We start from the raw sequence: 23363 nt of genomic DNA on the forward strand, positions 1-23363 counted from the left end.
TTTCGATAACATACTTATTATATATACTTTATATATGCTTTTTGGTCGGGTTGTTGTCTCTTTGGCACGTTCCCCATTTCCATTTTCAATTTTATTAGAAATAATTTCGAATATGTCTTATTTTGTATAAACAGATAATATTCATATGCCTGGTAATATAAAATTCTTTAAAGGTAGAAGTGTTATATTTGTATTTTTTTGTTAACCAATTAATTGTGATCTGAGATTTATCATTGCATCGTTGGACACGATAACATGGTTATTTAAACTCACTTACAATACCTTCTAATTAAGAAAAGGCTTTAATTTTGAAAAGAAATTAACACAATAGTTTAAGTTATAGATACAATGGATAAGCGTAGATTCATGAAAAACAAACCATTCGCCCTCCGGGCTCATGGTTTCTTTTTCAAGAATCCACGCTTATCCATTGTATCTATATAACATAATCACTAAGTTCCTCAACTGTTGTGCACTAAACCATGTCGGATCATTGGTTCAATCAGCATATGGGTTTTCTATTTATCGTTGAAGTACGAACTAAGAGCATATTTAAAATAGATTGTTTGTGTCTGAACCAAACACATCATGGACTCATCACTACATTGATTTTCATGGCAACAATCATATATTTTCATGATCCAATTGATTATTCTTACAAACAGGTCAGCCAATTAAATTTCAGGGGTCATATCCTCACCTAAATATTTCATTCCTAGTATATGACATTACAGAGCATTAAACCATGATCACTAAAAAAGGGCTCGTTTAATTAAATGTTCAAGTACCCAGATTAACAACAAAACAGATATTACAAGAAACCACATATGTTCATAAAGTGTATTATTTATCGTAAATTGACAGCGCATCAATATTTTCAAAGTTAATAGTTATTCAATTCACCGTCAGCTTTTGAGGTCGTACACGTTGTACTGGTCCTTTTTGTAAATTTCCTAACTGCTCGAAAAGCAAGAACATGAAACATAACATAACTATATCGTGTTTTCTATTCTTTTTTCTATTAGCCCAAAACCTTTTTTAGATAATACTATTAACTTAATGAGTTTTGTTATCACCGAGTAAAACAGTTCGCTTACTTGTTGTGTTGATTAAATGACTTAGTCATATCTGATCAATAAATAAAAAAACATCACACTTGCAAATTCAAAACGTTATCAGCTATTTGGACAAATTGATACAAACAAAAGTATTGGGCCAGTATTTTAACTTTTAAATTGAAAATGTTATATATTATAGATACTGCATATTAAGATGTGTCTTATCGTAAAACAAACAAAGGGGTGTCATGATTGATTAAATGGATGACCGAACGTAGGGAGGTCTTTCGTTTGGCAACCTTGACAACTAAAAACACATGAAAATATGCATTATCTGAACTGTATACCGCCAAAAAAAATAATTCTCTGCTACATTTGCAACCTATTATACCGACCAAACTAAATTTTGATATGCTTTTGTAACGCGTTTAGATTTTAATACACCCTATGGCTCTTTGGTAATGTGAAATAAAACTAACTTATAAATCTAGATGTTAACTTTATATAAAATCATTATCCAGGTATAATAAAAATATTACTTTTTCTGCACGAAGCAAGACAAACATTAATAGTGTTACTGCCTAGTAACTGTTCAAAAGGATTTCAAGTCAATTGTCATGTTACTAACTCAGTTTATTGAAGATGGATGCTATGTTTGCTTTCCATTTTTTTATCATCACATATTATCGCAAAAAGCTAATTATTATTCAACAGTTTTGAACGAATTGAACTATTCAAAACTAGTTTCTTTTAAATGGCAAAATAAAAAAAAAATCAAGCTGAAAATCAAGATTATTTGTTTACCCTCCCCCTATTAAAAAGTACGTGGCTGTTATTCCATAGAAAATAAGATTATTAAGTAATTTGATGTATGCATGAATGTAAAAAGTTAAGAACTGGCACGAAGAGATCACGTAATTATGATACATGTACATGTAACACGGAAAACGAATATTCATAGACGTAGGTCAAAGTATTGTATTAAATACAGTGTGGATCAATTTGATTTTCAAAATCCTGCATACGAATGAATTAAATCTGGCTTGTTTTAAAAGTGTTATGAAAAGGTTTGCATTACTAAATTCATCTCACATCATTTTCCAATATTGTAGTGATAAGTTAAAAAAAACTTCATATTATTTGTTTCGAAACTTAAAAAGTGCGTCCACGACAATTTTTGGTGTTTCAGTCTAATAAACGGATGAAATGAATGTTTCTGTCTCAAAACGAATTAGATATTCTATTTCTATTTCAGAAACCCCAATAAAGTTTTTCTACAGTAATGTGCATGATGTAAAGAACTACTGATATCATTATCTCCTTACACTATTTTTTAACACGGCTTTTTTTCTCTCATAAGCACAGCTAGCATATCCCTCTTGTATATTGTATCCTGTTTAATGGATTTAATTTCATATACACAACGGCTTCTACCTTAATTGAATGTACATATTTAAGTGAACATAATTATACAAATATATATACAGATCGAATGATCATAGATGGATACATAGACAGTGTCTTAATTGAAGACAATTAGAAATTCTGACATTTAAGCAACATTAGCACAGATAAATACCTATACCCATGCAATGGATGATTGTTGATGAAGTAATGTTAACGATCATCTGCTGGTCAGCTAAATCAAATCTTAACTTCATTACCCCGATATACGCTTTAACAATATACATCCATCTGAAAAAAAATTGGAAATGTGACAACTTTTAAATGGTAATGTGTCATGTTCATTTTGCGTTCGTGTATTGGCTTGTTGTTACTTAATGCTTACACAATTACGAGAGAGGCAGACGATAGTACACGAAGAATATGATAAAAAAAAAACATTTGATGACCACTAAAATACGTAATATAATATAATGTTTAACTATAAACCGATTTACAGGTTGTGCATAGTAGCTGGTTTGACTACAACAAAGGATGTATAGCCAAAAAGATTTATCGAAATGGATAAACGGGAAGGAGCTTAAATTTGACATTGCAATATCACACCTACTGACATCAATTGTGAATGTTAAATCATAAAACAAGGTGTATCCTCTAAAAAAGACATTGTATTCCAAATTTAGTTTGGACTGGACAAGAATATCGCTTAAAATATCACGAACAGCAAAACAGAAGCATAACTTAGCATGGGTGTAATTAATTCGTCTAAATAACAGCCCGACTATGCTAGATCTGTTAATTTGTAGAATTAACTTTTTGTTCTTTCCTGGCCGGAATTCGAACTCGTGCTACTGATATATGGTGGCATTAAATCGCCTTGCACTGTGCCCGGCCCATAAGACCACTCGACCACCTAGGCTCGACAAAAGTCAAGCCTTCGGTGGCCGGGTGTTATCTTTCCTCGTCAGTTTTTATCTAGCGTCGAAACACAGTACATGATAAATAAGGCATAAAGATGGAATAGTACAGATTAGTTGGATCATCTGTTGTAGAGGATTTTAAAAATTAAGGTAGGATGCAGTCACAGAAATAATCATAGTATAAGAACGTGAAAATAAGTGACAACTCTACGACAGACTGTATTCATCGGATCAAAAGTGATGGTGATTCAAGGTTGAAATCACATTATGTATAAATAATTCGTCTTAATAACAGCCCAACAATGTTCGATCTATACAAATGTATATATATGTTCAAAAACAAATAGTTCATTAGGCATATTTGAATAAAAGAAGATGTTGCATGTACATGATTCGTTTAATTATATTTGAAATAGGGTCGTAGAAATAAATAATATTTCTGATTGAGATCAATGTAAGAAATCTGCATTACTTTTTATAGTATATATCAAGGATTTTTAACAAAAAGAGCATAATTAGTTATGATAATTGTATTCTTTATTGTTGTTTTGTTGTTTTCGTTCATATTCAAGAAATTTGATTGCAAAAGTCAAGCATTTATAACATTTCAAACTGTGCATTTGTTACTAAAATTAATAAAATGGTACCGATTTTACGGCTACAGATACGGTTTTGATAATTACTGTCTGTTTAATGATGCTCGAAACCAGAAATTTGGAAATTCAAAACCTGTTACAAACATAAAAAGGCTACATATAGCCTACCAAAGATTGTCCCATTTAATTGAATCATTTTATATAGGTTATTGCTTGATAACGTGTTCATTCAATATACAATAGAAATAACGTAAAGCTTAATGTTGCTGCAAAGAGGGCAATACGGTAATTTTACATTGTAATACCATGTGCTTACACAGTTTTACAACACTGATGCTAAGTTCAAACAATATATGTCATTTTTGAAGATTATATTATTGCTTTAGACTTTAAATCTAGTAACAGTGGTTTCATTTATCACATTCAAAGGATATCAAAATTCTGACCTGAATGAACAATCGTAAGATTTGAAAATAAGTTTGATCCACAATAGATGCTTTTGGGGGGTTTTTTGGTCCAAAGTGATGAAAATGTCACTTTTATTAAGGTATATATGTACATCAATGGTTATATATAAAACTGTCTTATAGTGTAAATATTCAATGTGTTTTGTCGCTTTGTATTTACGTCCTGTCATTTCAAGATGTCATGTAAATCTAATGGAACGATATGTGTAAACACATATTCCATAATGTGCAAACACCTATGACGTTCTGTATTGATGCCTAAAACATAATGTGCAAACACTTATACCGTGAAGAGCAAAATGCCTATGCGGTATGTGCAAACACGTATAACGTTATGTGCAAACACCTTATAGGTTATGTGCAAACACCTTTTAGGTTATGTGCAAATACATATTATGTTACCTGCAAACACATATTACGTTAATGACAAACAATTATTACGTTATGTGCAAACACCTATTACATTATGTACTATCGATTAAAATTAAAAGCATCAAAGATATATACATTTACAGTTATCATAAATTAAGGAGATCAAAAGAATTTATTGTGTTACTGACCTGTCATATTACCTTGGTGAAATAGCAACCGAATGATATATTTGACTTATACAAAGGGACCCATTACAGCAGGACATATGTATAAAGCTTCCTCTACCCCGTGAACATATTGGCGAGTAATCAAATGAACTATGACTGTGTTACTATATAGTACAAAAGCAATATAAAAACTAAAAACAACCAAAAACAAATTGAAAAGACGCAAAAAAACAGCCAAAACATGCAACACAAAACAAATGATAGTTCTAATGAAATTTTAATTATTACCTGATAGTAAGTTCTTGCGTCCATGATGTTGTATATAAATTTCATTATGTTGTTCACTTTGTGTTGCGCGATATATAATTATAAAGTTAAGCATAATAAGTTTGAATGTCTAAACTTTATCCTGGGAAATGTTTTGCGGTTTCCAAGAAGTGCAGCCGGAAGGAACAATACAAATTTCCTTTTTTCCCCGACTGCACCCCGGACTAGAAATTTAACGGTTGTAAAGATAATTTAATATTAAGATTATTGGCGAATAGTAATTGAATATGGTTCCTAAATTACCCGTCCGATAGTCTATTCAAGCGAGAAACGTGTGCCAGTTTAATGCTACCAATGCAATGACGTCTTTAAAACTAACAGTGAGTTTTAACAAAATTTTGTACGAGCCCCCTGCTTATGGAATCAAAACATGTTTCACCATCCCCTCTATTCAAACAATTCTGGTTCTGCCACTGGTCATCGACTAAGAAATCACCGATATCTGTACCGTTGATCGTCTATTTGAATATATATATACATGTAATAAATATAAAAGCTAAAAAATAGAAGAAGCATAAGGTTCGCTTCTCAGTTTAAAAATTGCAATCTGTTCAATAACCTGTTATGTATTGATAGGGGATTGATAAAGGAGCAAAAAGAGCAAAAAAATAACAAAGATCCGTGTGGTTGTTTTTCTAGACATTAGCCAATGATATTTTAGCGGGTACAACATCTTATGTTCTCTCTTCAATTTTCATATCTTTATCATTGACATGTTTTTGTTTTCAAAGAGTATCAAAAAATAACAAGGATTTTATATTTTTTTTTATAAATGTCTTTTTATCCTTTTTATATTTTAATACCTTTTGAGAACTAAAGCGTGTCCATGATCTATTGTGCATGGAACATTTTTTATTGAAAAAAAACTGGAATTGAGCGGGCAAAATCTTTTATGATGCAGATGAGTGCAATCCTAACCTGTACAAAACTTAACTTGGAGCAGACTTGTTGACTGTTTTCCAAGTTAACTTGAGAAATTCTAAGCAGACACGCAAGTTAACTTCGTCGTTGGTAGACCAGAACTGATGCCTGTTTTATTTGGACTGTTTCAGACCTATTGACACGTCTGCATCAGACCACACCTGTGAACAAGTCTGCTCCTGACCATACATGTGGACAGGTCTGCTTCTGACCAGACCTGATGACAGATCTGCTAATGACGGATTACCGTGTTTAAGACTTTTCATATTAGACATGACCTTTCTTATATACTTTAAACAATGGGTATAAATTTACACTCTTGTGATCACATGCAGCTATCAAAAAAGAAAAAAAACTGTTTTTTTTAAGTAGAAGGCTGATAGAAAGGTTATTTATTATTATGAAATATTTGCCACTTGATGTTTACCTACCAACAAAATAATCAACCGACATAATGTACTAACAGTATACTTTTCCAAGAAGAGAACTTCTCATATTTTTTTTATTTTCAAGTACAAATGATTCCATCATTACGACTTTCAACTGACAAAAGAAGCTATATTTACTTTTATCAGTCATTTCATTGCTACTTCTCTGACAAACGATACATTTTTCAAAATCTGAATTGATTGTTTGATTAAGGTATGGAATATTAAATAGATGTCGATTATTTTACATTTAGCGAAAACATCAATTATGGAATTGAATTGAAACGTACTCTATTAAATGTAAATATTCGTAGTACTAAACTTTTACTAAAAATCTTCAATAACGAATAATCTTGGCTAAACTTTATTTGAAATCGTTAACATAAGGTGTAACAACAATTTATATAATAACAGAAAGCATATTACGAATGATCTTGAACAATGCAGACCTAAACACTTTTCAATGTAAATTTTTCTTTTTAAAGTAAGCTAACTTACTTAAACATGTTAAAAGCCCTTTTTACCAAAATTTGTACCGTTCAATATTTTGACGACAAGCCAATATGTAAAGTCTAATCGTGGATCTACTACTGTGGATTCATTATTTTTCGTTGGATACCAATTTTCGTGGATTTCTTGGGTACAGGTGAACCACGAATTTAAATGTTCAACAAATTACAAATTTTCCATTGGGGGTGTATGCAGACTTTAGCTTAACCACGAAATTAAATATCCACGAAAGTGTAAGTTTTCCTCAATCCACGAAAATTGATACCCACGAAAATAAATGAATCCACAGTAATACTGTGATGTATAGACGTATAGTCCAAATCACAATTAAACTTTTCCTTACTCGATCACCGTACTAGTGAGGATGGCGTTTGATGAAATGATTCAATATTTTTATATTGTGAAAACCTGCGAATCGATTTGTATCAAACAATTAACAAGAATGGCAATATGTGGTAATTCTGTTTTGATTTTAATTTGTTTCCATAATAATCATTTATCAATCGGCTTTCTGGCAAAATGATGACGTCTTTGTGGAAGGTGGGCACAGTAGATTTATTTGTAAATGATGACATGGGTGGTAACGTTTTGTATCCAGGTTTACAAACGATAAAACATTGGATTAAATCAAACCTGATCTTGTTTTACTGTGTTCATACTGCATTGTATAATGAAACGTAAACAGAATTACCGTATTATACAACAGAGTACATTAAATCGTATACTTGAAAAAAGATGGACATCTTCATACGCGTTTATATATTTAAGTTTCATTTAGCGTCGATATGTACCACGTCTAGTAAAGTTGTAACTACATAGTTTTTTTAATTCAGAAAGTGTTGTAACCGTATTTGATCCAAGTACGTAATAGCTTTTAACATACATCGGCGGTGTATTTAATTACAGAAATACATACGACAGACAGTAAACTAACGACAACTTCTAAATAAGGGTTCTCTATTTTGAATAGGCACTTGGAGGATAGGTTTGGCCCAAATGTGTTTTGCAGGCGATCAACTCTCGCCCTTATACGAAACGAATGTGTTATAGTAGAACATAGGAACAAACATAAACAGAAGAGTGACACAAAACACACAACGACCGACATTTCTAATCTATATACACATTACTGATTCAACATAATTGGCAGGTAATAAAAGCCTGTTCAAAGTCAAGCTAAACTGATAAATATTACTGGTTTAACTCTTTTATTTTAATATTGAGAATGTTTTTAATATGTAAAATAGAAAAATATCTATGACCAAACAAAAGTCATTCGTTTTTATATTATAGGATTCTAAAAATTATCTGTATTACTTTGACAATTCAATATAATGTCATGTCTGATTTGTATACATAATATTCAAGCAGAATCTTGAGAGATCTGACACTATGATAATATGTTTACATTCCTCTGGTTCACCTGTAAATTCTTGAACTGATATCAGAAACATGTGATCTGGTACATTAATAATGCAGGATGAGCCATTTGGTATTAAACATTATATTTTAGTTTGGACGAAGGAGTCAAATTGGGATTAATAAAATGTATATTCGTAACTAAGATAGAACACATACACGTTTACTCTGTTACTGTTAAATTTCAGTGTATCAGGAAGTTTTACTGCTAAAACAATGAACAACAAGAAAATTTGCAGCATATTAAGGACTCCGACACATTTTTTTTTATAAAAATCTCTTCACAAGTGATATTAGTGAAGCATTCAAAAACTGGGGCCTCGGTGGCCAAGTGGTCTAAGTAGTTCAACTACTGTAATCACTAGCTAGTCAACACTGAGGATGTGAGTTTAAATCCCGCTTGTGCGGGTGTACTCGACTAAAGTCTTAATTGACTAGGTTTGTCAGTTTTCCTATCGAAGGTCGGTGGTTTTCCCCCTGGGCATTCCGGCTTCCTCCACCCATAAAAACTGACCACAACGAAGTAGTCCAAAAGTGGCGCTTAAAAGTGGCGTTAAAACACCAACAATCAATCAAGTAATCATTCAAAAACTGGAAGTCCTAGTGGTAAATTGTTGATTCATTGAATTAAATGCACGTCTCGTATACATCAGTAATTTTATTGCTGGCTTATTGTTGATCCGGTAGGTCAAACCCTATAAAAAATTTTTTCAATATGTTCTGGTGTTGTGTTGTTTACGGAATGTCAGATGTTAGTGAAACGTTAAATAGTCAAAACATATTATATCAAACCACAATATGTATGTGCCTGAAATCAAGTGGTTGTCGACTGTTTCACATAATTGCATGACGTTAGATGTTGTCAGACCATTGTTTTTTCTCTTTTCAATGATTAAAAAAATGTGTCAGCCTAATGCCAGTAAAAGCCTCTTTTTCAGTAATTGAAACCATATACGTTACTATTTGACGTGAGCTTGACTGATCGGTGAATGATCGGTGACAGATGTTTGAACAATCGGTGATATATGACACACATAATCCGTCAGATACGTAAAACTTGCTATGTGAGAGTTACCGTGACAGTCAGCAATCGATCAGTCAATTAAGTATATGCACGGCTTGTACGGATACAAATAAATATTAAAATGTGTATGTAAAACGAACTCCGCGATAAACGCTGACCTCTACGAAGACATTATTTACCCAATAATGTGTAATCAACTTGGTCGCAATTACATATTCTAAAAACATATTAATTACTTGTTGTGCATTATATGTATATTTGTCATTGTTGATTATTTTAATTTTCTGCTACTTGAGTTACTTACTTGCAGAATTAGGACCTGCTCAGAATGCTTCTGTAGTCGAATGAAGTAGTTTACATCTTTTACTGCATTCCTGAATGAAAAGTTGTTTCATTAGCTATCATACCACATCTCCTTTTTTACACTTTAACATCATCATCAAAAGCAACAGTTTATCAAAGATGGAACAGGTTTACTTTTAACTCAGGATTAATCTTCTTTTTATAGATTTAAAAAACAGATAGACAGTATTGTGACCGTTGTCATATAATTACCAGGAGGTCGTATGGTGACCTCTAAATGAGAAAATATACGCGTCGCTAGGTGAACGGATATTTGCGACATTAAAATCAAGTTTACGAAGGCCAAGCTTAAAATACAATACAATTATCTCCATTCTAATGCAGCACATTTAAATAAATACCATTTAACAAATATTTTGGCGTAAAAAGACAAAAATGAAAAAAATTCTGCGAAACTGTTAAATTGTCTTTAGCAACTAAACAATGTGACATCACAAATATACTCGCATGGCAAACATAAACCTTTAGATGTATTTTGAACTTTCATACGCTTCAGAATGGTTTCAATGTTGACAAAAAGAACATTTTGAGGCTCAAAATGTGACTTTCATGTTTATTATGTGAGAAAATACATATAAAAACAAATCGGAATTAAACATGGTGACTTTCTTAGTTACGGACTGGTAGAACGCGAAATTTATCACATCAAAATATTTGTCAACGTCCAATGAAAATTATCGTTACAAACGTATTGCATTTGAACGTTTCATTTTGAGTTTTGTTATAATTTGCAAACATACAATATCATCGTATATGGTTATTGTTTTGCATATACGGTTCGAAAGAGCTATCCACATATTTGTGTATTTGCAGAAACATATTAACAAGATATCGTATAATTCAAATGGAAATCTGCGTATTCACCTATTTAAATCAACGTAGTAATACTATTTTATAGTATTCACTTTATTGTTTGTGATAGACGATGAATTGTATGATCGTTTATTACTTTTAGATATACAGCATTGACATTCTTAGGTTGAGATTTGATTTAGGTTTTTTGGTGTTTTAACGCCACTTTAAAGCACCGCTTTTGGGCTATTTCGTGGCGGCCAGTTTTTATTGGTGGAGGAAGTCGGAATGCCCGGAGAAAACCACCGACCTTCGATAGGAAAACTGAAAATCCTAGTCAATTAAGATTGGAGTCGAGTGCACCTCTTAGGTTGAGAGAAGTTGGAAATAACATGTAAGAACTATTCAATTAGAGGGTTCCTTGTAACAATGAAACTTTAATTTGGTTTTTGTTATATCGAAATGCTTTTGTCACAATTTAATTTTGCTTTATTTGCCAAATAGATCCTATAATTAACGTTTGTTATTGTCTTTTACAAGAAGAACACTTCATTTGGATGTATCACAACGCAACCACTCCGTGTCTGATTTGGTTCCTTATATGCTATGCCTTATATGGACATAGGAGGACAATTATTGTTAAATGGTTTGATGTCATAGCACAAAATATAACGTTATAACCATTAATATATATTTAGTTAAGAATTCATTAAGCTATTAATTTCTTGAGTAATTTCTGACTTAAAAAGACAGCTGTATTGGTCGGGTTACAACATTCAGTCATACTTTCTCAATTCTTATTAACATAAAACTTAATACCTGTTTATAACATCAAGTCGTACCACATATGGAACACTAAGAGTAGTTAACAAAGTCAAATTGCTTCCATCTAGATTACATCTTGAAAGTGCGTTAGTATAAGCAGGAGCAACCCAGTAGATATGCTCATTGGTTGAATCAACAGCTATTCCTAATGGATATGGATCAGTCTGGACAACGGTCTGTAATGTTCTGTTCTTTGAGGGATATGCAAATCTATATAAATCATAAAACGTTATTGACATTAAATAGATTAATTAACTGTACGTGTATTTTATAACAAAATTTATCCACTGTCTGATTCATATTACACACACACTATATTGAATCTGTTAAGTCATGATAGCGGAATAGTGTAAATGATATATAATGACGAATCGATGTTGTTTTTTTTAACGCTGCACATCATATCCGAAAACATATCTAGAACTAGTAAAACATATAGATCATAAGCTTGTCCAGACAAATTACCCCGGTTATTTCCCTTTTCTCAAAATCCACTCATGTAATCTTTCATTTCAAACTTTGTTAAAACTATAAATATAAGTCATAATATTTCAGACGATGATGATAATGATGATGATGATAATGATGATGATGATGATGATGATGATGATGATGATAATGATGATGATGATGATGATAATGATGGTGATGATGATGATGATGATGATGATGATGATGATGATGATGATGATGATGATGATCTTTATGTCGAAAATATATATTTTAAACTATTCGTCAGTATCTGTTGAATTGTAAGAATTGGTGTGCTCAAGTACTTGGAATTTTACTATATTTCTTTTCAAATAAAAACAAAATGATATCCGTGTTCGAAGTTGTTTTCCTTTGTGTGCAGTCTTGCGAATGAGTCTGGTATGTTCGAAGCATGACCAGCGACTCCTGATACAATCTTCTCGTAATTGTACTATAAAGTGCACTATTGACGTGCCCATGTCAACACACAGTTTATCCGCAATTCCGTTGATTGAATGAGATAAAATGGGCAAAGGTATATCAAGCGAAACACAATTACACAATATTTAAGTCGGTTAGGGAGCAGTTGCGGATGCAAAGGTTTAATAGTGAAAAAGAATAACGACATCCTAAAAACAATATTTCAAATGCACTGCACTGCGCTGTGTCGGGTAAAAATAATATTGCGTACCTTGCTTATCACAATAGTTACTGTGATTTTCAAGTGGACCGTTTGTAGTTTCCTCTAATGAAATTTCGGGGAAAGCGTTCGGTTCTCTGCTATTTTTGTTGGGCGACAAAATATATCCGAACATCCAGTTAACACATTATACAAGATATCAGATTGTTCGAAAACTCCAGAAGACATATTTACATAATAAACAATTTATTTGGTTTTACTATGTATCTCTATTGTTCTTATTTTTTTAATTCAAATTTTGATATGACCACTTGTTTTTCATCAACTGTAAGTGTAATCCTAGGTAGAGACATAGTTTCCGCAAATGTCTAGTTGTAGTGATGTAATAATAATTATTATTATTATTATTACTATCATTATTATTATTATTATTATTATTATTATTATTATTAGTATTGTTATTATTATTATTATTATCATTATTATTATTAAGGTCTTTTCTTTTTCCAAAAGGGAGAGACCTTACTGTATTTCTTCCGTTTATTAAGGTCTTTTCTTTTCCAAAAGGGAAAGACCTTACTGTATTTCTTCCGTTTATTAAGGTCTTTTCTTTTCCAAAAGGGAAACCCTTACTGTAATTCTTCTTCTGATTATTATTATTATCATTAAGGTCTTTCCTTTTCCAAAAGGGAAAGACCTTACAGTATTTCTTCTGTTTATTATCATGAAGGTCTTTCCTTTTCCAAAAGGGAATGACCTTACTGTATTTCTTCTGATTATTATTATTATTATTATTATTATTATTATTATTATTAAGGTCTTTCCTTTTTCCAAAAGGGAATGACCTTACTGTATTTCTTCTTCTGAATATTATTATTAAGGTCTTTCCTTTTCCAAAAGGGAAAAACCTTACTGTGTTTCATCTGTTTATTATTAAGGTCTTTCCTTTTCCAAAAGGGAAAGACCTTACTGTATTTCATCTGTTTATTATTAAGGTCTTTCCTTTTCCAAAAGGGAAAAACCTTACTGTGTTTCTTCTGATTATTATTATAATTATTATTATTACTATTATTATTATTATTATTATTATTCTTTTTGTTCTGCCAAACTTTGATAAAATTTCCCTCCGTAACCGTTAGCCATGTCGCTTTCAGGTTCACACTTTGTATCGGTGTCATAAATACCTCTCCGGAACTCACCCTGTGAGTCGAAACATTTTGTCGGTCCGGAGTAATCCCTACGGAACCTAAAAACCTTGTTATCATTCAAACACTGTAACAGTTATAGGTAGAAAAAAATCAAAGGGTGAAATTTGTTCAGGACCAGACCCTGGTTTTTCGTTACATTTGGATCGAAAAGATTCAAGGACTCAGTGGCAGGGTTATGCCCCTATGAAAATTAACCGCAGTCAGTTGGCCACCAAATATCAGAAACCGTAAGTCGTAGACACCTAGGATCTTCACCAATCATCATCAATTCATGTGACTTTGAAAAATTCCTCAAGGTCAAATTTATTTGTTGACCTTGACCTTTGACCTAACACCTTGTTATGGGATAATCTCAGCAACCTTAATACTTACAGAAGTGTTGAATAGTGGAAAATGTTTGGGTCATTAATGCGCAACTTTGTTACATTTTGACCGAAGAAATTTGACCTTTCTGTAAGGGGCATAACCCCTGTTTTAGGTTTAGGAAAAAAACCTAGACCCATTGGGTCTTCAACAATGACATTGGTGACTAATGACCTTGACAATGGTCACAAGGTCAAAGGTCAAGGGCATGTCCCACAAATTGTGTGTTTTTACCCTTATTTAAAGGATTTTCAGTGTGTTTTGAAGCTTTTTAAGGTTGACCTTGACCTTTGACCTTAAAACTTTTTATTGGATATCTCAAAAATGATTATACTAACAGAAACAGTAAATAGTGAAAAATGTTAAGGTCAATAAGGCACAACTTTTTAAAATTTGACCGAAGTGATTTGACCTATCCGTAAGGGGCATAACCCCTTTTAACTGATTTAGAAAAGACAAAATTAGCTTTAACTCACGAATCAAAGGTCCTAGACCCATGGAGTCTTTTGTTATGACATCGTGGACCAATGACCTTGGCAAAGGTTATAAGGTCAAAAGTAAAGGTCATGTCCCAAATTCCGAATTATGTGTTTTTTACCATATTTCAAGGGTTATGTGTGTGTTTTAGAGCTTTCCTATGCATTATACGCTTATTAAGGTCTTTCCTTTTCCAAAAGGGAAAGACCTTACTGTATTTCATCTGATTATTATTATAATTATTCTTTTTCCGCCAAACTTTGACGAAGTGAGCGGCCTTAACCGTAAGACGTGTCGCTTTCAGGTTCATACTTTGTATCGGTGTCACAAATACCTATTCGGAACTCACCCTGTGAGTCGAAACATTTTGTCGGTCCGGAGTAATCCCTCCGAAACCTAAAAACCTTGTTATTATTCAAACACCGTAACCGTTATAGGTAGAAAAAAAGCGAAGGGTGAAATTTGTTCAGGACCAGACCCTGGTTCTTCGTTACATTTGGATCGAAAAGATTGTTTCTTGTTATCTTTATTTCTCTGAAACCATAAAAGATTTTAACAAACTGTTTTCGCCAAATTGTTCGTCTACTCTTAGGAATGGTTTGCTTAAGTTTAACTGATGTGATCGAATGACATCTTATGGTAGTTATTTCCCTTTGAAAATTTAACATAGGTGATATGTTGGATAAATTCATACATTATAAGTTATAGAGGCCTACAGTCTTTTGTTATGAAATCCTTGGTCCATTAGGAGGAAATTGAGGTCAAGGTCAAAGGTCAAGGTCATATTCTAAATTTTGAATTTTGCTTGCTATCTTTGTTCAAAAGAAACAGTAACAGTTAATGATATGATGTTTTTGCCAAATAATAGTTTACAATAGGGCGCAACTTCGACCCGTTTAAGTCAAAGTTTTTTGGTCAACCCTTATAGGAGTTTTATCCCCTTTTGAATTTAAAATCAGATTATTCTGCAATCATACAAGTGAATGACATGGTTTCTTTCGATTTGAGATCACTGACCTATGGTTTTGAAATTGAGGTCAAGGTCAAAGGTCAACTTGACGTTCTAGATTTTGACTTTTGCTAAAAATTCGTACTGGTTCTTTATAAAACAATTAAGAATTCTGCATTTGGTTGTAGACATTTCCCAATTTATTAGGTCAACCGGAAATGACCTTATTTAACCGGAAGTAGCCATTTTTTAGACTAATCCTATGAAAAAGTATCTAGAATTCTTATTTTTTAATATCAGTTTGAAGTAACAAATTACATGAACCAAGAGTGACATTTTCTAACACCGTTTTTTTAAATTTCATTCTTTGATATCGAGGTGGAAAGGCCTTCAATTGTTCCCTGAAGAATTGTTTTTTTATATTGTATTTACATCTCTTCTGAAAAAAAATCCACATGCTTGTTATCTGATCAACTCTGAAACAACATGTCCAATTGACCTCAAAATTTGCAGTCAGCAGGGTATACATGTATTACATCTTCATAGAACAACTTGGTGCAGCTACCTCCCAAGAATTTCCGTAAAGAAAAGAAATGCCGTAAAAATCGCTTGCTAGCTCCGTAAATCTCCGTGAAATCCTACAATAAAATATCTGCTCCTAGATTAAAATACAAATCTGTTTTACAAATTGCTGATGAAAAATGTATATTGTATGAAAATAATCGATAAACTTGTTTTAAAGTTATACAGGATCAATTGAATCCAAAGCCTGCACTGCTCGTGAACTGTGATCAAAACGGCAATTACCTACAATGACAAAAGAAATACATTGTGTGTATTCCGTCGCTATACGTGTTGTCTGTTTAACGTCTCCACCTAAAAAGAAATACAAATGCTAAGTTTTCGCTATTATAAAGCTTCGTCACGTGACGTCACAATCTGGCGCGAGACAAATACACGCGCGGGACCTGAACTGGAATAAAAACTTTCCAACTAACTAAATATAGAAACTTAACCAACACACTAATATGGACCCTTCAAAAAAACAAACAAAAAAACAAACAAAAAAAAAAAAAAAAAAAAAAAACAAACAAACAAAAAACAAACCAAACAAACAAACAAACACACACACACATACACATACCAATCAATCATGTTTCAGTAGGAGGAAAGACCGTTTACAATTGCATTTTTAAAACAATTGATTTATATTGTAAATCGGCGTTTTTAACCATTCTTATGTACCGTTTATATCACAAAATGTCTCCCTGGGACCCCCTTTTGTCCCCCCCTTTTTTGTACCCTCCTCTTACAATTCTTGAATGAAGCTGTGTGTTATCTTGTCAACGTAAAAGAACGACAACTGCATTTGTTTCCCTTTAATTAGGTCTTTCCATTTTTCGCGGAAAGACCTTTTGCTTTTCTTCTGATTATTTTTTTTTCTGACGTCTGACAGTTTGTGCGCCTTTGAAATTGACCCTGCTCAACCGAATACTTTTCTTTGTAGGAGTTATCTTCCCGAACACTGTTTTCCTTGTGAGTGCATCTCTTCCGTAACAGTAAAAGAAAGTGCCAAATTTATTTTACCAAATTGCTCGTTATATCCTCAGGATGTGTTGTCCAATTTTGACGGAAGCGATACGAAGACTCCATATGAGAGTTATTTCCCCTAATGCATTTGAAATAAGTGATATGCATTTGTAAATAGTAAACCATAAGTGATAGAGACCTAGAGTCTGTTGATTTGGATCGTGGCAAAAAAACAAGTACACCACCATATGATTTTTTCTTCACCAATCATTCTTTTACAGTCTTAAAAATCTGAAAAATCAGGTTAAGAAAAAAAGTTTAATTCTAAAAATGTTTGGCTCCTCAGAGGTGTACATTATTAAGGTCCGTGGTGGTATAACGGAACTTTGATTTACAAGTTTCTTCTTATCCGTCAATTATACGTGTCTATATTAAGGTTCGCGTTCTTCCATGTATTCCTTCGGCTGTACGTATCAGTGTCCGTCAATACACACTGTATTGCCTACTGTATAGCTCATAAAGTTGTTATATGGAGTACTAGGAAACAATATTTAAATCTCAATAGTATTATAAAGATAATATTTTACTCAAATCAGTGATGGAAGTTTTATTGCAAATGTTAAATTGTGCAAATAAATACTAGGTTTAAGAATAAAAGCATTGACTATTGCAATGAGGTCAGAGATAGGATCATATCTAATAAATGTAAATATAAAAGTACAAGCACTACAACAAAGTAGCAAGCATATCTAACATTAAAGGTACTTCTATGTAATATGTTGTCTTTTTTAACAGTAAATATTATCTAATATAGTTATAGTTAAGTCAAAAAGAATTATACAATTGAGCCATGTTTACTTCAAGAAAATATTGTTGAAACCAGAATTCTTTTGTATGCTGATTAATGATAATAATTATTATGTAATGCAATCGATGACAGCTGATTAATCATTAAAATGTCAATTACCCCAAGCCTCCTTCAGACAATGATTTTTATAAAAAAAAAAATATATACGATATGGATATGGCATTGAAGAGAGTAGCAGCACGCACTCGTTCTCAAATTTGTCATCTGTTGGGATTATTTATAGCTTGTATTTAAATTATACGTGCTTGAATTAGAGTTTGCACATTTCTCACGTGCCTTGTTATCAAATTTTTAAGCTTGTTTTCTTTGATAACTTGTACAAATATTCACTTTAATACACAAAACCATCTCCATGTGAAGACCAGATGTATACAATGATCAAATATACTTGGCATATAATTTGAAAATCAGACGTCTGTTTCGTTCACAAGACACTTTATGTCTGATTTGGGAAAGCACTTAACTGAACCGACACTTTTGTTGAACATGTTGAAACGGATTTAGAAAACATAAAATTGTGTAATGTTTGATATACAATTATTGACGTTTAATGAGATTGATACCATAATTTGTTTAACTCCAAAGATATGATATGCACCAAGTCAAACGGTCAAGGGTGAATGTCATATCTCTGTGGTTGACAAATCTTGCATCAACTGAAATCAAAAGTCAACAATTGTTTTATTAAATTAGTTGTTATCTTTCTCCGGTTTTCTAGTATTTCATCTAGATACTTTCAAAACTGCTCACTGTTTTTATACTTAATATATCATCTGCTTTTGCAGTTGCTGATTTTCACAAGTTGAAATGTCCAAAAATGTTTACTTGAACGATACATCGAAAACAAGAAAAGAAAGAATAAAACGGAAATGCACATGACGTAAGAAACCTACGTCATAGACGTTGCATTGGAATATATATATATACATATATATATATATATATGGGTACATGGACTCTGTTCGAATTCTTAATCTAATCTCTCGTGATTTTTGCTGCGGTGCATACAATTTTCATCAAGGAGGATTTCCTATGTTTTTTAGCCAATGAGAAAACTGAAACTTTATAGTCATTTAATAACAACAGTAATCAATATTTATGTTTTCTTTTCCGCTTGAAATTAGATATTTGTTGAAAAAAAAGACTGTTAACCAACAACAATATTTAAGAATCAAACAGACTGGCTTAAGAAATAACAAACTTACCATAAGTAAAAGGCAAAATATTGTGAAATCGCAATATGTAATATGTGTTTGAGTTAAAAATAAGGAATAATTTGAAATATTGGAGAGGATATAATTTGAAAGTGTTAACCGAGTACAGGGTTGTACATGTTGTACGCGCTCTTACCATGGTAACAATTATTTTAATTTGTTAAATGTATGGTGTCTGATGTAAAACATTTAACTGAATTAATAATGTCTGTTTTGAATTGTTCAGGTAACCTCAATCGCAGTTTTCAATTATTTTAATAAATTACACGTATTAACTGAAAGCTCTAAATGAATGATATATACACACAAAACTCATTTGTGTCGTTCAATTCAAGTCAGACAAACAGTTTGTGTATTTGCTATTCATGCTTTTTTGCACGTTTCGATAATTTTGATTGTTCAAGTTAATAGACTTAGACAAATGCATCCTTTGACAAACATATTTCAAAGAGAGGTATTTTATACATTATTGAAGACACCCAGTAATACAAGTCTATCCGCATCATACATGAATGATGACCTGTTATGTTCGTTCTTGAATTTTGTATTAATAGGGTTTGAACTATTTGAACAGTTGCTAAAAATGTCTTCCAGTTTAATGTCTTTTCCGCTGACACGTCAAAAATGAAAAAAAGAAACTCTATATATTTCATTGGTACGAAGCGCTTTTCTAGATTAATCTTCATCAGGAATGCTTTAAGACAAATATTTGAAAACCAAGATTTATCAGAACCGAAACAGTTAAAAAGCTATATGACCAAAAATAACCCAGAAATAACAGCAACATATATGACTCATTTTTTTTTTTTTTTTGCGTCAAGCATTATGCATTTTCATTCGGTATATGATGTTTCAGCATTATGTCATCAAAGTAAATTTAACTTCCATTCACTTTGTATTGTCCCCTACCAAACCTGATGCAGGAGACATGATTATATCGGGCTTCCGTCCGTGTATTCGGTTATCTGGTCTTGTTACCGCTATCACGTGAACACTTCTTCCAAGATTGTTATGAGATTCATATTTGTATCAGTAATGTCTTAAAACAAAATAGAAAGTCAGTGCCAAGGAACTATTTTAAAGGAACTATCACCATTTGAATAATAGTTAAATGGAGAATATCATCGTAAGTACCCTCAAGTTTACATCAATCAAAGGACTATAATAAAATTTATATCGAAGATTTGATTAAATAATATCTTGGACGATCTTAACATCACTGTTCACATATTTTTACAGGAACTGTGTCCCTTAAATATATAAATCATTTTTTGAACACGTTATATATCTCTGAAAATACTATATTGGACATTGCATTTTAAGGATTCTCACTCTTGTGTTTCATTTCAGAATATCTAAAGTTTATGTCAAATGCTCATATCAACAATGTCTTTGTAGCGTGGCAACCAACTTATTTTACAGGAGTTTTGCCCTTGGAAATAGAAAAATATGAGAAAAAAAACTAAGTGATCCCATGTCTACATTTCTTGATAGATAGTTATGATACAATAAAACAAATACATAATGTGTTAGGTGCACATTAGTAAGCTGTTATTTTATTAGGAATACCAACTAATAACCAAACACTACTTGACTTGCCAAATACGATAACACTATGATTGTGTCGCTTCATTGGTACATTGTATACCTAATGGGACATACAATGTACTGGCCTTATTGAATACATAATTGATTGCTTGGTTTTCAGTTTGTATCTCTTAACTTTTAAAACAAAAACAAGACTGACATTTTCGCTGTTGCCTAGTTTTACTTATCCTATTAAAAAACTTATTTATCAAAATGATAGCTATTTTTAGAATTTTCCAAAATAAACGTTATGCTGCTGTGAATTAAGTACTTTATGTCACTGTTAACGGTAACAGTCCGAATATTCTTGCAAATAAAAGTATATACATTTTTATTAAAAAAAAATATGAGAGCAAAAGACAAAGACCAACTGTAAAAGCTACAATATGATTCCTGATTCAAGTGGCATTGATAAGTATTCGATTTCCACAACAGCACGATAGAACTAGCAACAATATACATTTTTTAATAAGAAATCGAATCAATATTGCGTATTAAAAGTAATATGTTCTAAGTGTTAATTCATGCTACTGTAAATAATGTATGCCTATGTCGCTTTGACTTGAGTATGTCTGTACATGAATTATTTTTCCTTTATGAGGTGAGTTTGAACATAGTTTTCTTATAAAGAATGTTTTATCTGACGTTAATTTACTACTCAATTTAATCAAGGGTTAAGAATATGACAAGGAAAACAAAAATACAAAACACGAACAAATGATGATGCACTGTACAAAGCCATTCAGGATTTGCAAATTTTAACCCTGTAAAACAAAGCTACTGGAAGACAAACAATTTGTCAATGATATGTTCACATGTCAGAAATATTTGATACTAATAATTCTGGTAAAAATGAATTTTGATACTTTGAAACCAAATCTTTCATGACACAACACAGATTGTTCGTTTAACGTTGTGGTAAATGGGAACACAGATACTTGCATGTATCATTATAAAAAGTCTTATTACAATTGATAAAAATGAAGCTTTTCATTATACGTGAATCGATGTTTCCCTTACTATTAGCGTCATAAGAATAAACGTTTACATACCGAACGATGTCATTGGTATCGTATCTTGGAAAATAAATGAATCTGTGTTTGTAATCATAGTCCATGGCAAAGACACGATTAGATCCAGGCTCTAACAGTTTAGTCACATTGCGTGTATCAAGATCGAATTCCATAATTGCATTGTTGGCTGAATACAAAACTTTGCTTGAGAAAGCTGAAAATGTCATGATAATTATTCTTATTATTTCATAAACAAATCTTTACTACAAAACACTAAATGTGATAAAGCCACGTCAGTAGCTAACAGTCTTACGTAACTCGCGATCTCTTTATTTCGTTAATTGGTTAAAATGAATCAAAGACTAAGAATTAGTTCAGCTAATTTTAAAAGATGGAAATTCCCCTAATTACAGGTAATAAAACTGAAAATGGAGACCAATTAAAAACCTAGGACAATATAACAAATTAAATCTTTCACTTAATGTGACATAATTGAAATCAAAGCAAAGTCTGTGTCTCATTTATCAAAAGTCTTTGATCATCTGATTAGTAAAAACAAGAAGGTTATTGCGAATTCTTTATTCTCTATTCAAAATCATAAAAAATATAAATTTAATGCCAAAATGGGATACCTATATCTATAACCGAACAAAAATGTTAATGCATTGGTTCATTGTCAAAACGATTTTGTATTCTTTTCTAATTTTTATAACATACCTTTATGACGAATCAACAGTTTATATATTATACTCTTAAATTCAAACTCTTATTGAAAAGAAAGCTTTAAGGAATTTTGTTACAAAAAAGCCTACAACTTCATTGTAGTACAGAACTTAACTTAGGACTACAAGTATTTTCCTATTTTTAATCTATTTTCTTATCTTTAACATTTTTTTGTTAAATATCAAATGTCTTAAATTATTGACAAGCAAATATAACGCACAACAAGATCAAAACAACAAACACAAACTAATGACGCAATTTTGTATCGTGATTTCAAATCTTGTTTACAAAATCTTTTTAAAAAAAAAATTGATTGTGTTCCCGTGTTGTTTCTTTATCTTTGTGGCAGTATCTTCGTCGTCAAATTTGAATAAACATTTGTCACTAAGTGTTTGGTATAATTATGAATGCTCACTTCTGTACTAGTACTATGAAAAACAAAATTATTTATTTTGTAATAAAAAAATGATTTTTAATTACCAGGTATTATAATTGATTTATCTTCAGTTAAAGATATTGTACACAAATGAAGTTTAAAAACCGGTCTTAGGCTATACTAATGATAAATTTGTCATTGCTCATTCTGTTGAGAGTAAATAAAATCAGTATCAACATGAACGTTAGATAAGGAAGGTACCTGTTTAATCCAGATCTATTGCAATTACACTAAAATTGGTTTGGTCTATCTGTCCAACAAATATGATGACTACGCTTTTCATTAAATCAA

The 23363-nt window shown here is 31.7% G+C and overlaps 1 protein-coding gene across 1 annotated transcript in view; it reads right to left on the reverse strand.

Moving 5' to 3' along the window:
* Positions 1-2620: 2620 nt before the first annotated feature.
* Positions 2621-23363, reverse strand: part of LOC127705498 (uncharacterized) — a 95611-nt gene continuing 74868 nt past the window's right edge. Inside the window, exons 3-4 of the mRNA XM_052209824.1 lie at positions 11588-11803; positions 2621-2753 (exon numbers count right to left, since the gene is read on the reverse strand). Coding sequence (XP_052065784.1) covers positions 2621-2753; positions 11588-11803 — 349 coding nt within the window. The remainder of the gene's footprint in view (positions 2754-11587; positions 11804-23363) is intronic.

The sequence above is a fragment of the Mytilus californianus genome, unplaced genomic scaffold (assembly GCF_021869535.1).
Source record: "Mytilus californianus isolate M0D057914Y unplaced genomic scaffold, xbMytCali1.0.p SCAF_6, whole genome shotgun sequence".
Classification (NCBI taxonomy): Eukaryota; Metazoa; Mollusca; class Bivalvia; order Mytilida; family Mytilidae; genus Mytilus; species Mytilus californianus.